At 41.5% G+C, this 15,635-nt stretch overlaps 1 protein-coding gene across 1 annotated transcript in view; it reads right to left on the minus strand.

Moving 5' to 3' along the window:
* Positions 1 to 15,635, minus strand: part of Ccdc171 (coiled-coil domain containing 171) — a 341,586-nt gene that overhangs the window by 261,903 nt on the left and 64,048 nt on the right. The window contains exons 8-9 of the mRNA XM_041652374.1: positions 15,459 to 15,551; positions 13,563 to 13,723 (exon numbers count right to left, since the gene is read on the minus strand). Of these exons, the coding sequence (XP_041508308.1) occupies positions 13,563 to 13,723; positions 15,459 to 15,551 (254 nt within the window). The remainder of the gene's footprint in view (positions 1 to 13,562; positions 13,724 to 15,458; positions 15,552 to 15,635) is intronic.

Raw genomic sequence — 15,635 nt, forward strand, 5'->3', positions numbered from 1 at the left:
AAGAAACATGAAGACAAGTTACCAAGAAAATAGTGTAGGAAAAAGGATGCTGCACTCAGATTATCACTCTGGGGGAATAGAAGCAGGAAGGGACAGGTAAATATTGTGTGACAGAAGCAGGCAATAGAGCTCAAGCAGCAGAGGTTACTTTATAATATTTAAAGGTAGGAACAAAAGCATGGCAAAACATGCATGCAATTTTAAAATCTAAAGTTGGGGACTGGAGAGATGGCTCGGCAATTAAGAGTACTTCCAAAAAAAAAAAAAACAAGTTCCATTCCCAGTGCCCACTCTGGGTGACTCCTCCAAACTGTCTAAGAGCAGCAGCTCCTGAGGGTCCAGCATCAACTTCTGGCCTCCATTCCCATGTGCTCACAAGTTCTCCGCCCCCATACACACTTAAAAATATAATCTTTCTACAATAAAAGACAATCTTTTTAAACTAAACATGAAGTTAACATCAAAGCAACAGCAGTAAATATTAAGCAGCTGCCATACATGAAGGGAACTGAGAGCCAAAGGCAAAGGCATCATGCTGCTGTGTCTCATCATCTTGGCAGTGCTGTTTACTCTTTAAACTATGGACAAGTGTTAACTTGATAAAAATCAGCATTTTAGTCAAAATAACTATTATTCAACACATATTAACATTTATTTAATTTATTTAATAACATTAAATTTATGTATAATTTGTGACATTTTTAAAATTCAAAACCTAGGGTTGGTGCTGGAGAGACGGCTCTGCAGTTAAGAGCACTTGTTGCTCTTGTAGAGGACCTGGGTTCAGTTCCCAGCACCCACACAGTAGGTGTCAACTCCCTACATAAAACTCTAGTTTCTGAGAACCTGACATCTCTTCTAGCCTCCTCAGGCACTAAGTGCACATGGTGCAGACACACACATGCAGGCAAACACACACACACACACATAAAATAAAAACAATACATATTTTAAAAATGTAAAACTCTAAGATCGCTAAAATGAGGTGTGATACCCTTCTGTTAGCAATGTGATATAAAGCTAGCTTCTCCACTTCTAACAGCCACAGCCAGTAAGAACATGTAAGGAAAGAAAGGCGCAGGTTAGGGAGCTCCTGGATCCCGGGAGAGTCAGGACTTACAAAGCAGACGGCTGGGGAAGAACAGACGAGAAGGAAGCCTATAGCCAGGATGCTTCCTTAATGGAGTCTGATTATTTTAACTTCCACTAACAGTTTGTCAATAAATATGTTCCTTAAAACAAGTAGCATTTCTTTAGGCTGTATTTTATCAAGAACATAAATAACGGTGCCACTAAACCATAACACTGTTTTTATTCAGAAACACATTTAGAAAAATAAAGAAGCTCCTAATTATTGAGGAACACAAGATATAAAATTTATCTGCAGTCGATTCAATATCCTATCTTTAAAGTCATTTTAAATCATATTTCAATGTAGACTTATCACAATCTTTTCCCTACTACTGCCCAATAATCAATTACAGAACTAATTAAGATCAAACTACATCTGAAAGCTCTATAATCCAAAATCATTAAAAAGCTTTTCCTGTAAGTTTTAGATTTAAAGAAACTTTACAGCTAAGAAAATGTAGTGATATAAATGCGGTTTGCTCCACCTCAAACAATTTCATAGCGGTGCATCACGTCTAAGACACTGTGCATTAGAACTCTGATTCTAAAATGCAGATGTGTCGTACATATCTGCTCCTGCCACCCACGAAATCCTGGCAACAAACAACTTTAACAGCCCCATCCAGTGACAGCGACAATGTGAGGTGAAGAGTGGCCTTGGGCACTGGCACTCGTGGGCTCCGTCTGGACGGCCTGCACCATGGGAGCTCTGGGCGTGGAGCTTATCTGATCCTGCCAGGAGCTCTCCGGCCACTGCACCTCCTCCTTGCCAATACCCATCAGCCACTATGCCCTGGGCACTGCAATCTGTCATGTGACCACTTTTCACAACCATGAGGACACTGTCCCGAAGCTGCAGAACCAGACCCAGGTGGCCAGAATCTAGCCACCAAGTGTTTGGCTTCTCCCATTCCACCCTAGAAAGCCCTCCTTCCCATCATTTATGAAAATCCAGGTTTAATTCCTAAATAAGAACAAAACTGCTCAACCACTGCTAATATTCTGGTACCATTTACTTTATAGCTTCATTCTTAGCTGTTGTTACATCAGTCTTTCATATCCTACCCTAAAATTCCCATCTCAAAGCTATAAACTAAAAGTGTGGTTCAGGGGCTGGAGAGATGGCTCAACACAGAAGACGATGTATACCCAGGTTCGACTCCCAGAACTCTCCTGGCAGCTCACAACTGGCTACAACTCCAGTCCCAGAAGATCTGATACCCTCTTCCAGTCTCTGAGAACACCAGCATGTACACGCATACATGCAGGAAAAACATTCATAAAATAAAATATTTTTTAAAAAGTATCATTCACAAGAGAGAATAGTAGAAAGAAGAAAGTCAAATACCACATTTACACTCATCTGGGTTACAGATTTAAATATATACACATGTGCAGTGCACACGCACACACTCAAACACCCACACAACATGAAAACAGAGACTATCGAGTGGAGGAAGGGGCCATCATGAAAGACAAGGGAAGGTTACAGGAGGTGAGACGAGGAAAGTACAGTAACACACGCCATGGAAACGTCACAAAATCTCTCTATTTTGGGTCCATCAGAAAGCTTCTTGTTCCTCCCCTTTGCTTTCCCACTCCCTTTATCAAATCCTACTCTCTCCTTCTTTGTATTCCATCCTGGCAGAAATGAAGATATTCTAAATAGACAGCTCAGAGCCTGGAAAGATGGCTCGGTGTTGTGGAATATCCTTTACACTGTGTGAACATGTGTCACTGTGACTGCTTAATAAAGAGATGAAAGGCCACTTACTAAGCAGGAACAAGTTAGGGGGGACTTCTGGGGACAGAGAGCTCTGGGAAGAAGAAAGGAGGAGTTGCCAGTCAGATGCAGAGGGACTGAGACATGCAGGAGGAGAGAGAAAAGTCACAAGTTATTGGGGCTGGAGAGATGGCTTAGAGGTTAAGAGCATTGCCTGCTCTACCAAAGGTCCTAAGTTCAATTCGCAGCAACCACATGGTGGCTCACAACCATCTGTAATGAGGTCTGGTGCCCTCTTCTGGCCTACAGACATACACACAAACAAAATATTGTATACATAATAAATATTTAAAAAAAAGTCACGAGTCATGTGGCAATAGAAATAGGCTAATTTAAGTTATAAGAGCTAGGGGATAAACCTAAGCTATAGGCCAATCTTTCATAATTAGTAAGTCTCAGTATCATTTTTTTTTTTTTTTTTAGTGAGCTGGCGGCCCAAAGAAAAATCTGTCTACAGCTCAGTAGTTATGATCACTCACAACTACTGCACAGGACTGAGTTCAGTTCCCAGTACCCATATTGTAGCTCACAACTACCTGTAACCCCAGTTCCTGGGAATCCAACGGCTTCTTCGGACTTCTATGCACACCAGTCTTACATGGGCTGTACATGCAAAATACTTATACAACATAAAATAGAATAAATAAACCTTAAAAAACTGTTTAAAGACATAGTCCAGTTGTGACCCTTTAACTGACTACAGATTATTGAGAAAATCAACCCCACGATATCAGAATTTCTCCAAGAATCTCACTCTAGAAGGAAAAGGCTGAAGCCTGATGCTAAGCAAAGCAGAAACCTATCTCTCAGGAAGCAATCTAGCTTTGATTACTTATCAGACTACCTAGCAGGAAAGACTGGAGTCAAGGCAATGGTAACAGGCAGGACCACATCTTTTTTTTTTTTTCCGTTTATTTATTAAGGATTTTTGTCTCTTCTCCGCCACCGCCTCCCATTTCCCTCCCCCTCCCCCAATCAAGTCCCCCTCCCTCGTCAGCCCAAAGATCTATCAGGGTTCCCTGCCCTGTGGGAAGTCCAAGGACCGCCCACCTCCATCCAGGTCTAGTAAGGTGAGCATCCAAACTGCCTAGGCTCCCACAAAGCCAGTGCGTGCAGTAGGATCAGAAACCCATTGCCATTGTTCTTGAGTTCTCAGTAGTCCTCATTGTCCGCTATGTTCAGCGAGTCCGGTTTTATCCCAGGTTTTTTCAGACCCAGGCCAGCTGGCCTTGGTGAGTTCCCGATAGAACATCCCCATTGTCTCAGTGTGTGGGTGCACCCCTCGTGGTCCTGAGTTCCATGCTCGTGCTCTCTCTCCTTCTGCTCCTGATTTGGACCTTGAGATTTCTGTCCGGTGCTCCAATGTGGGTCTCTGTCTCTGTCTCCTTCCATCGCCTGATGGAGGTTAATATTCAGGAGGATGCCTATATGTTTTTCTTTGGGTTCTCCTCATTTAGCTTCTCTAGGATCCCTAATTATAGGCTCAATGTCCTTTGTTTATGGCTAGTAACCAAATATGAGTGAATACATCCCATGTTCCTCTTTTTGGGTCTGGCTTACCTCACTCAGGATAGTGTTTTTTATTTCCATCCATTTGTATGCAAAATTCAAGAAGTCCTTGTTTTTTACTGCTGAGTAGTACTCTAATATGTATATATTCCGTACTTTCTTCATCCATTCTTCCATTGAAGGGCATCTAGGTTGTTTCCAGGTTCTGGCTATTACAGACAATGCTGCTATGAACATAGTAGAGTATATACTTTTGTTGTATGATAAGGCCTCTCTTGGATATATTCCCAAGAGTGGTATTGCTGGGTCCAGGGGTAGGTTGATCCCGAATTTCCTGAGAAACCGCCACACTGCTTTCCAGAGTGGTTGCACAAGTTTGCATTTCCACCAGCAATGGATGAGTGTACCCCTTTCTCCACAACCTCTCCAGCAAAGGCTATCATTGGTGTTTTTGATTTTAGCCATTCTGACAGGTGTAAGATGGTATCTTAAAGTTGTCTTGATTTGCATTTCCCTGATCGCTAAGGAAGTTGAGCATGACCTTAAGTGTCTTTTGGCCATTTGAACTTCTTCTGTTGAGAATTCTCTGTTCAGCTCAGTGCCCCATTTTATAATTGGGTTGATCAGCCTTTTACGGTCTATTTTCTTGAGTTCTTTATATATTTTGGAGATCAGACCTTTGTCAGTTGCGGGGTTGGTGAAGATCTTCTCCCAGTCAGTGGGTTGCCTTTGTGTCTTAGTGACAGTGTCCTTTGCTTTACAGAAGTTTCTCAGTCTCAGGAGGACCACATCTTGACTAGGACTACTTAGCTATAAAAACTCCTCGCCCTCTATCTAAACCTAACCCTCAGGACCCCAAAGACGGGCTGGGAGTCACTAGACTCCTTACTCCTGCCCAGTGAGGCCATACTGAACCAATCCTTTCTCTGGCCTCTATTATTATTATTATTATTTGTCTCTCTAAGTGGCCTACTGTGATGAGTGACTAGACCTAGCTTGCTAGGACTGCCAGGGCTCTTAACTCAAGAACATGGTAAACAATTTCCTGCTGCAGGGTCCAGACTAAAGCATGTGATGCCAAGCCCAATACATGACTGGGTGGCCTGCACCTCTCCACTTCCCTGCCTCGTGTGGCTGTGGGGCCCTGCCAGCACAGATGGCCCAGAGAGCAGTGCATGAAAGAGGAAAGCACCTACCTCACCAGGAGGTGAGAGCGAAGGTCAGGCTTGCAGCTATATGGGATCATATCGGTTCCAAAAGGAAAATGACCCCCCCCTTTACTTTATTACCTCATTCTCACACTCTAGGAAGAGATTCTTAGTTTCCTACCTACATTTAAATATATATATTTATGAATATATAGAGCTGGCTTTGGAGTTGAACAATGACTCTGTACTTCTCTAAACTCAAGTGCATTGTTAAAAAACATTCAGAGTTTCTGTCTCATATCGGGAGCCATCTGGTATCGGACAGAAGGAAGACTTTAGGAAAAATCTTACTTTCTCCGTGTCTATTTTGTCTATATCGTATTCTTTATTGAATGTATGTCTCTATGAATAATGTTTAAGTTTTCCACGATGAACAATAAAATTTTCTACAGATCCTTTTCCTGCAGTAATCTTTGAGGTTTCCAGGAAGAAGATGGGGCCCCACAGCAACAACTCTACCTGGTTGAGATGACATCATGATGCTGATAGCGCTGCTATAAAACTGGTTTTTGGGTACCAGCTGCTGAAATGGTGCACCTTCTCATGATGTTCTGGCCAGAACTCCAAATAAGAACTTTGGAAAAAACCCTATCGACTGCTCAGAAATCATTTGCAGCTAAGGTAGACAGTAATTTTGAAACTTAACCATCACTTTACTTTTGCAGGATCCCATAAAGAGAACATCACCCCCATGACAGCTGGAAGCAATTCTAGAGGACAACATTCCCTCTCCCAAAAAAGTTTGTCCTCAGGGTTGGGAACTTCGTTTTAGGGGTTGATTATATAAGGTAGAGGGTTGGAATAGAAATTATGTAGGTTTAAAAAAAAGATAATAATAGTGGGAAACAGAGTAAATATTTGTGAGCTATTATTTATGTATAATTTATATCAGTATAGTTTTTGTATATTGATACAAGTTCAAATTATATTTGTTATTTCTGTTTACAATATTTGTACACCTATGCAAAGTTATTCTGTCAGATTGTATATATGCCTGTTTCTATCTCTGTTTAGGACATTTTGTATGTTGATACAACTTTTAGGATATATTTTCATATTGCATTATATATTATTCTTACCTCTGATCAAGATACTTGTACATTGTCTACTTTTTGAGGTCATTGTTTTATTTGCTGTACATTTGTTTACAGATTATTTACTATTATGACATGAAGTTTAGTCTTTAAGTTATACAGGTATTAAGTATTATAGGTCAATAGTTGTTCATGTTTGTTATACATATAGTCAGATTGATTAGGTTCTTTAGATACATAGAGATTGTATTCTGCCTAGATAGGTAATCTTCAACCACTTCAAGGATCTGAGGAGCATGGCATTTAAATAACTTAGGGCTCTATTGACATGAGACATGATTGCTCCTGGCAGCACCGATTATTCCTGAGAGAATGTTGAGTACCAAAGACACTCCATTTGGAGCATGTTTTCTTCTTGGCAAAACTGGCCTTTGGGCAAGGAACTGCCCATCAACCACTGACAAAATGTACAATGTCCAGACAGGACAAGCAGGATACAAGAAAAAGACTGTCAAACCTTGCCAAGACAGAGTAAGACAGTTCTGAAAAATTTCGTGCCTATGAAAATGGTCTGTCAGTTATGCTAGACCTTAGCCAAAGTTGGTTGCTTCAACATTGCATATAAGACTTTGGGTGATTGCTCAGGCAGCCAATTGTCTCCATCATATACTGCTCACTTTGGAAGCTGCTTGATTGCCTACTCAAGTGATATTATTTCCCTTCTCAGGTCTATGATGGGGATGAAGATTAGATAGTCATAGTTATCTTCCTCTTATGATTTAGCTGAGACTCTTTGGAATAGAATGTTTATTAAAACATTTGTCATGTATTCCTTGCTTAATATTGTTTATGTGGTTGTAATTTTATACTTGATATCTGTTCCTATTGTATATAGTTGTATTGGGTTTGGATCACTCTTCTTTAGACAAAAGGGGAAGGTGATGGGGGAAGCTTTGTTAACCAATCATCTTTAAGAGGTGGAACCTAGTTAAGGCATGGCTTCCTGGAGCCCAAGAGAAAATGGGGCGTGGACCACCAGGTGCACTCTCACTCTCTCTTTCTCTCTCTCTCTCTCTCTCTCTCTCTCTCTCTCTCTGTGGTACTCCTGCAATACAGCTGAGCTTGGACTTCTATTTCCTGTTTCATGAGTTTTCCCCTTATAATAAATAAAAATATAATTGTTTTATCCTTTAGCTAGCCTGGTTATTTCCCATATTGAGCTAATTTCTACAGGGTCCACATTCAGATTAGCCATAGAGAATCAGACATGAGTTTCTGCCTAATACTCTTTACATCCACTGCTACAACTGGCCTCTTGCCCCACAAGAGGTGAAATTCATGCCTGGTGTTATAAACATGCTGAAAAGCAATGGCTACAGAATCCATTGGCCCTAGGGGGTAAAAAAAAAACTATTAATGTTTTTCTAAATGGTCACGGTATCAAACTGCCTTCTAAATATTTATGCTTATATCTATAGATCTGTGATGCTTCCAACCTTGGTCAGAAAAGTTTCATTTTCTAAGATTTATTTATTTATATTTTATGACTGAGTTCTTCCATATATGTTTATATAACATGTATGTGCAGTGTCCTTGAAGCCAGAAGAACTGGAGTTGTAGAGAGTTGTGAGCTGACATGTATGGTTGGGAGCAGTGAGACCCCAGATCCTGAATTTCTTGTAATCCCCTGATCTGAGTGCCTACAGCTGCTCTGACCTTCAGGAGTTCCTGATGTCAGGAGAGTGGTTTCTGGTGGGTTTGGCTGGGGCGTAGCTATCTCTATATAATCTGCCCCTGAACACAATAAAGGGGGCACACTTGGGGAATTCAAGGATGACCCGTGTCGCTGTCTCTCTGTCTATGTGTGTCTGTATATTTTAACCTCCAGCCCTTTGCCCGAAGCTCACGAACTGGGTGCCAGCACACAGAGCAAAGACACGGGGGCGCGGTGTGTGGTAATTGGAGGTCCCCACCGAGATATCGGGGAACTAGGGAACGCTGAGAGGTCGCTCTCAGAAGGTGAGGGTGGAGTTGCCTAGAGTAAGACGTCTTCGCTTGGTTTGGCAGCAAGTGGGAAGTCCAGCTGAGAAAGAGGGGTAAACGAACAGCGTCATTTGGCCACGGAAACATATTGAGGAGAAAAGATGAGAGGTATCTTTTCTTGGTTGAGAAAAGAGTCGGACGAGGGCTGGAGAGATGGCTCAGTGGTTAAGAGCGTTGCCTGCTCTTCTGGAGGTCCTGAGTTCAATTCCCAGCAACCACATGGTGGCTCACAACCCTCTGTAATGAGGTCTGGTGCCCTCTTCTGGCCTGCAGGCATACGTGTAGACAGAATATTATATACATAATAAATAAATAAATATTTTTTTAAAAAAAGAGTCGGACGATAGGGAGGAGTTTGATGATTTATAGCTAGTGGAGGATAGTGAGGAGGATTCATCAGAAGAAGAAGAGGAGATTATACGTAAAGAATTAGAAAATCTCTTTAAAAAGCTGAGAAAACGTAGAGTAAAAATTAAAGACTCACATCCAACTCCCTCGGCCCCACCGGCTTATAATAATGAAGGTTGGTGGTCTTATTTGAGTAGGGGCTTTCTGAACAAGCGCTTTTGGAGCCGCGTGTGTCAGTCTATCTCTGCGTCTGTGTTCTCAACCTCCAGCCCCTTTCCCGAAGCTCAGTAACTGGGTGCCAGCGCACAGAGCGCAGACACAGGGCGCGGTGCGCAGCAATTGTATATTCTGGGAACTGAACCCAGGTCTTCTGAAAAAAATCAGCAAGTGCTCTTAACCCCTGATCCATCTCTCTAGCCCCAGACAGGCTTCTTCTTGCAGTGAGCAGTAATTAATGCATGGAACATTACTGTTTACAGTGCTAAGAGTAAGTAACTGAGGTTGAGTTCAATACATTCAGGAAGAGGAGGCAGAAAGAATGTGAGAGCTGAAGGACAGACATGAATGCCGCAAAATATTGTCCTCTAGACGTGACATGGCTATTGCACAGATGAACTCACCCCCACAGGATCAAGCCAGTTAAAACATGTCCAGCATGGAGAGGCAAGGACCCAGGCCCCACCCCTACCTGAGGAGCTCCTGGCAGTTGATGACTACTCGGGGAGAGAGAATCGCTTTTCTTTAAGAGTGTGGCCACTAGAGGGTTGTCCATGCCCTAGTAGATAACTGCACACCCATACACATATGAGCAGCACCTATTGGACCCAATGAGTTAAAAAGGAATTACAAAAGGAAAACAAGAAGTTGGGAGGGAGATGTGGTGGAAAGCAGGAGAGAAGAGTGAAGGGATAATACTATCAACATACATTGTGCCATACACTGCATATGTGTATGAATTTTTCAAGGAACAGATAAACTTCTTAAAATGTAGTTCATAATCTTTACCTAGTAAAATATAAATATTATTCCAATGTAAAGCAAAACAAAAAAATCAATATTTTGTAGACTAACTAAAATTAAAATTAATTTTGAAAGATTCTGAAAAAGAGCCAGAAGTACAAAATTAACTCATTCTTATGCTTAAATATGAAATGTCCTCCATAGGTTCATGCATTTGAACACTTAGTCCCCAGGCGATGACCCTGTTCTAGAAGAACGTAGAAACTGGGAGCTAAGGACCAGCTGAACGAAGTGGGTCACTGAGAGTTGAGCTTTGCAGGGTATAGCCCAGCCCCATTTCCAAACTGTGTTCTCCACTTTCCTGGTTCATTGGATGAGACCATGCAACCTTGACCTCCTGCCACCATGGACAAGAGCTATCCTGAAAACACACCTTTACCAGCCTGAACTGTGAGCTAGAATGAATTCACTGCCTGGTGTGGTGGTGCACAACCTCAATCCCAGCACTTGGGAGGCAAAGATAGATGGATCTCTATGAGTTTAAGGCCAACCTGGCCTACAGATGGAGTTCCAGGACAGACGAGCTATGCAGAAAGACCCTGTCTCAAAAAAAGAATCCAAAAATATAATAATCATAATCATCTGTCCCCCTTATGAGGTTTTTGTCAGGTATACAGCTGGTACTCGTTAGCTTACACTCTCTCATCCCTCAAGTAACATCATTCACGTACCACACAGAAACAGAAACAGCTTTCACATTACACACAAGGAAAGAAACAATGCGATAGGTGAAAAGATCCACAGGAACTATCAATGAATACAGGGCTTTAATTATTTGTTATCAGTACTATCATTGTTACTAAACTGCATTGTTATAATACAGTCATATGGAAATTTAAAAAATAGCTAAAGGGCTGTATTTGTCACTTGTTTCCACTGTAACAAAAAAAGATGACAAAAAGAACTTTAAAAGCAGAAAGGAGCCAACTAGATGACTCAGCAGGCAAAGCAACTGCTTCAAAGTCCAAGGTCAATTCCTGGGACCCACATGAAGGAGAAAGCTAACTCCAGTAAGTTGTTTCCTGACCTCCACAAATGTGCCAGGGCATGTGCACTCAAGAAATAAAAATGTTTAAAAGATGTATCTTCCATGGCTTTATACCATTCAGATCATGGTATGCTGGCTTCTTTGCCAAAGGGCCCAGAGTAAGACGGAATGTCATGGCAAAGATAACGTATTGGAGCAGAGTTACAAACATCATGGCAGCCAGGAGGCAGAGCGAACAGAGAGGTTCTGGAGACACCTTACACTCCTCAAAGGCACATCCTTAGCCATCCACTTCCTCCACCTCCCAGTAATGATGTGAAATTATAAATCCAACCACAGAACAACCCTTTGATTAGGTCAGAGACTCATGAACCAGCCAGGGACTGGCACTTACTAGAATACAAAATTTGAGCAAAACTTCCAAGCTCCAGACCAGGAGAGCCATCATTGGGAACCTTTATCTGGTGATGGATGGAGATAGAGACAGAGACCCACACTGGAGCACTGGACTGAGCTCCCAAGGTCCCAATGAGGAGCAGAAGGAGGGAGAACATTAGCAAGGAAGTCAGGACCACGAGGGGTGCACCCACCCACTGAGACAGTGGGGCTGATCTATTGGGAGCTCACCAAGGCCAGCTGGACTGTGGCTGAAAAAGCATGGGATAAAACCGGACTCTCTGAACATGGCGAACAATGAGGGCTGATGAGAAGCCAAGGACAATGGCACGGGGTTTTGATCCTACTTCATGTTCTGGCTTTGTGGGAGCCTAGCCAGTATGGATGTTCACCTTCCTAGACATGGACAAATAGGGAATTAGGTGTGATAGCATAAACCTTTAATCCTAGGAAGTGGGAGGCACAGTCAGGCAGATTTCTGTAAGTCTGAGGCCAGCCTGATCTACATAGATAGTTCTAAGCCAATCAGGGATATATAGGACATACCCTGCCAAAATAAATACACACACAAACACACACACAAAGAATAAAGCTACAAATGATAGTTTGACTCTTATTTTGGAGACAATGGTTTGAGATATATACTATTGAGAAATTTTTTGAAACATTTAAATCTTCCTTTTTTTACAGTATTTCATAGACTCTTCAAGACCAAAGGCTTTTAAACTAGGAAAAGGTTGAAATTAGCAGGAGTCAAATGCTGACATCACTTGTGAACTATGAGTCCTTACCCTCATTAAGACTCTATTTTCACATCTGAAAAAACTGGTATTAAAAGTTGAGGAAAGCCACACAGTGTTGGAGCATGCCTTTAATCCCAGGACTCAGGAGGCGGAGACGGGCAGATGTCTGAGTCTGAGGCCAGCCTGGTATACAAAGCAAATTCCAGGACAGCCAGGGATACACAAAGAAACCCCTATCTCAAAACTCCCCTGAAATAGGTAAAGAAGAATGGTGGTTGATAGGAATACCCCCATAGACTCATATGTTTAAATGCTTGGCCAATAGGGAGTGGCACTATTAGGGGGTGGGGCCTTGTTGGAGGAAGTGTGTCACTGTGGAGGCAGGCTTTGAGGTTTCACAAACTCTAGCTAGGCCCAGTGTGACAGCCTGCAAATCAATATGTAGAACTCTGAGCTCCTTCTCCAGCACCATGTCTGCCTGCATGCTGCCATGCTTCTCACCATGATGAAAATGGACTAGAGCTCTGAAAGTGTACGCCAGCCCCAACTAAATGTTTCCTTTGTAAGAGTTGCCATGGTCATGGTGTCTCTCCACAGCAACAAAACACTAACTAAGACGAGGAGAAAGCTTAGTCAGTGACGTGCATGCCACACAGCGTAAAGGCCTGAGTTGAGATCTGTAACTCCAGCTCTTGGGGAATAGAGACAGGTGGATCTCTGGAGCTCACTGACCAACCAGTCTAGCTGAATGGTGGAGTTCCAGGTCCAATGAGAGACTCAGGCTCAAACAGTAATAATGATAATGGAGAGAAACTGAGGAAGACACTCTACGTCAACCTCCAGCTTCCAAACGCACACGCACAGGTGCACAAACACAAACATATGCACACTCATGTCACACACAGGAAAAAGACAGGATAAATAAAAGGTAGCTACCGCATAGAATGTTAAATTAGTTAAATTAATTATTTGGTGGCCATGTACATAATGAACCACAATGCACATTTCCCACTAGTTGTAATTACTGCTACTACTATTATTTCTGCAGTTCAAAAAATCCTGAGCATTATCTCCTCATGTGGCTTATAAATTAAGGTGTTTAAGACATGGCTATATTAATTTTAGAAAGGCAAGTGCATTGATATATTTACTTTCTAGTGTATAAATATGTTTCTGGAACTGCTGAGAAACTTTACAGCAAAAGAGCATCCCCATATTTGCCCACAAGGCCACAAAGACCTATACTCTCTGGTCTACCACAGATAGCAGCTTTATATTAGTATATAAAGTACTACATATTCAAACTCAGCAATCCTAAAACCTTCACACAGATTTAGAATTTTACCATAAGATACTTACAAATTCAGTTTTGTAAAGCTTTCTTGTGCATTATGCTTTTCTCGCTCATATGCACTTTCGACTTCTTTAAATTCATTCTTGATCATTTCCAGATCAGCAACAGCCTCTGCTTGGCTGGCTTTTTCTACTTGTAAAGCTCCTTCAAGGTCTCGAATCCGTAACTACCAGATGACAGAGAAGTAGTTTTAAAAAGCTAAGAAATGTGTTTCCATCTTAAATTGAATAGACTATTTTATCAGCCACAGATTGTCATTTATCTAAATATTCCTTTCTTTCTGTTTTGGTTTAAAAAGAAAATAAACTGGCCTCAAATCTCAAATCCTCCTGCCTCTGCCTCTAGAAGAATGAGGAACTGAGATATGAAAAGCATAAACTAACACAGTATTATCCAGCCTGTCAATGTGCTTAATCTTTACCTTCTAATGCATTCACATTTCTTTCATAAAATATAAGTGGTTTTTGAAAACTAAAAGAAACATTATGACATGAATATTATTAAAAGCTTAAACATGGGCTAGCAAGATGGCTCAGTAGGTAAAGGCACTTGTCACCTAGCCTAATGACACAAATTCAATCACCAGGACCCACATGGTAAAAGGATAGTATCAACTCCCACAAGCTGTCTTCTCTGGCCTTCATGTGTGTTTTGGTGCACGCACGTGTGCACGCATGCTCAGACACACACACACATACACAAATATGAGCAATTTTAAACTTAAAAAGAATAAAGCTTAAACAGATCCCTTCACCCCCCAAAATTTTTTACTGTAGAAAAAGAACCTTTATAGTCAAACAACACTATCTGACTAAAATATTCATAGTGATATAACTTGATAACTTGTATTTCCTTAATACAATCTGGAAACAGGACAGTGTAGGGGAGAACTACAAACACAATTGGCTTGAAGTAGGTTTAAAGCTGGGTGATGGGTGTACTGTGAGTTGATTTTAATAATTTGTCAGCTTTTGCATATATGTGAAATTTTGCATAATCAACATCTTAAAATTGATGCCTTGTACCTGTCCACAACAGAATAAACACACAAGTGCATTCTCTCAAACCAATAATTTATAGCTCTTAAATAGCTATATACCACTTTAAGGAGAGTCTGCAGGACACTACAGAATACTGTATTACTCATACATCCTAAAGATAGTAAAGTCCAGACCAGTGTTCACAGGGTGCCAAACCTTGAAAAATGGTGAAAGAACAAGAATAAGCAGACAAGGGAGGAACAAAATACTCTGCAAAGTGTCAAGTGGTGATAGTTCCCGTTTTTCAAAATGTTGCAGTTGGCTCTTGAATTCAAGTGTCAAAAACCTAGTGCCCTGAACAGCACTATTAGGCAATACCACAGACCATCGGGAGGTGGGATTGTGTGGTTGACCCTCGCATGGATAAGAACGTGGCCTCAAGTAGATGGTGGGACCCTGCTCTCTCTTGCTCTGCTTCCAGGCTCATGAGGTGAGAGGAGAGTGTACTCCACCATGATGAGGTGCTTCACCAGAGAACCACTTAATCATGGACTTAAGAAGCATGAGCCAAATAAAACCTTTTCTCTTTAGAGTTACGGTTCCTGGGTTAGGTTGTCTCACATATTCCATTATAGTCACAGAAAGCTGACTAATACTGACACAAACCATTGAGTCTCTGTCACAAACACTGTACTCTTCCATTGCAGTACAAATGCCCCCACAGATGAGACAAGGGCAGACAGTGGTAGTGTTCTGGCCTGACGCTACAGAGTACCAACATCTCCCCTAATAGAGTATCCGAAATTGTACCCTTATCCTAAATACAGCGCCAGCATTGTGTTACCATTCTCAACCGCACCTTATTTTCCTAGTGGTTACAACCAGAGAAAATTCATGCCAAAAAATATGTTTACATCTTACCTGAATAATTTCAGAATTAAATTTTGATTCCAAATGTGCCGCTCTTTCTGCTTCAATGTTCTCTTCTAGCTTCCTCACTCTTAGAGTAGTTGCCTAAAAACAAGTCAGGTTTAAACACATAAACATTGACATTAAAAATTATACAGAGAACACTAATCACAGAATTGTGACTTTAGA

This window comes from Microtus oregoni, unplaced genomic scaffold (assembly GCF_018167655.1).
Source record: "Microtus oregoni isolate MIOR12 unplaced genomic scaffold, Mior012 000005F_ref0000423, whole genome shotgun sequence".
Taxonomy (NCBI): domain Eukaryota; kingdom Metazoa; phylum Chordata; class Mammalia; order Rodentia; family Cricetidae; genus Microtus; species Microtus oregoni.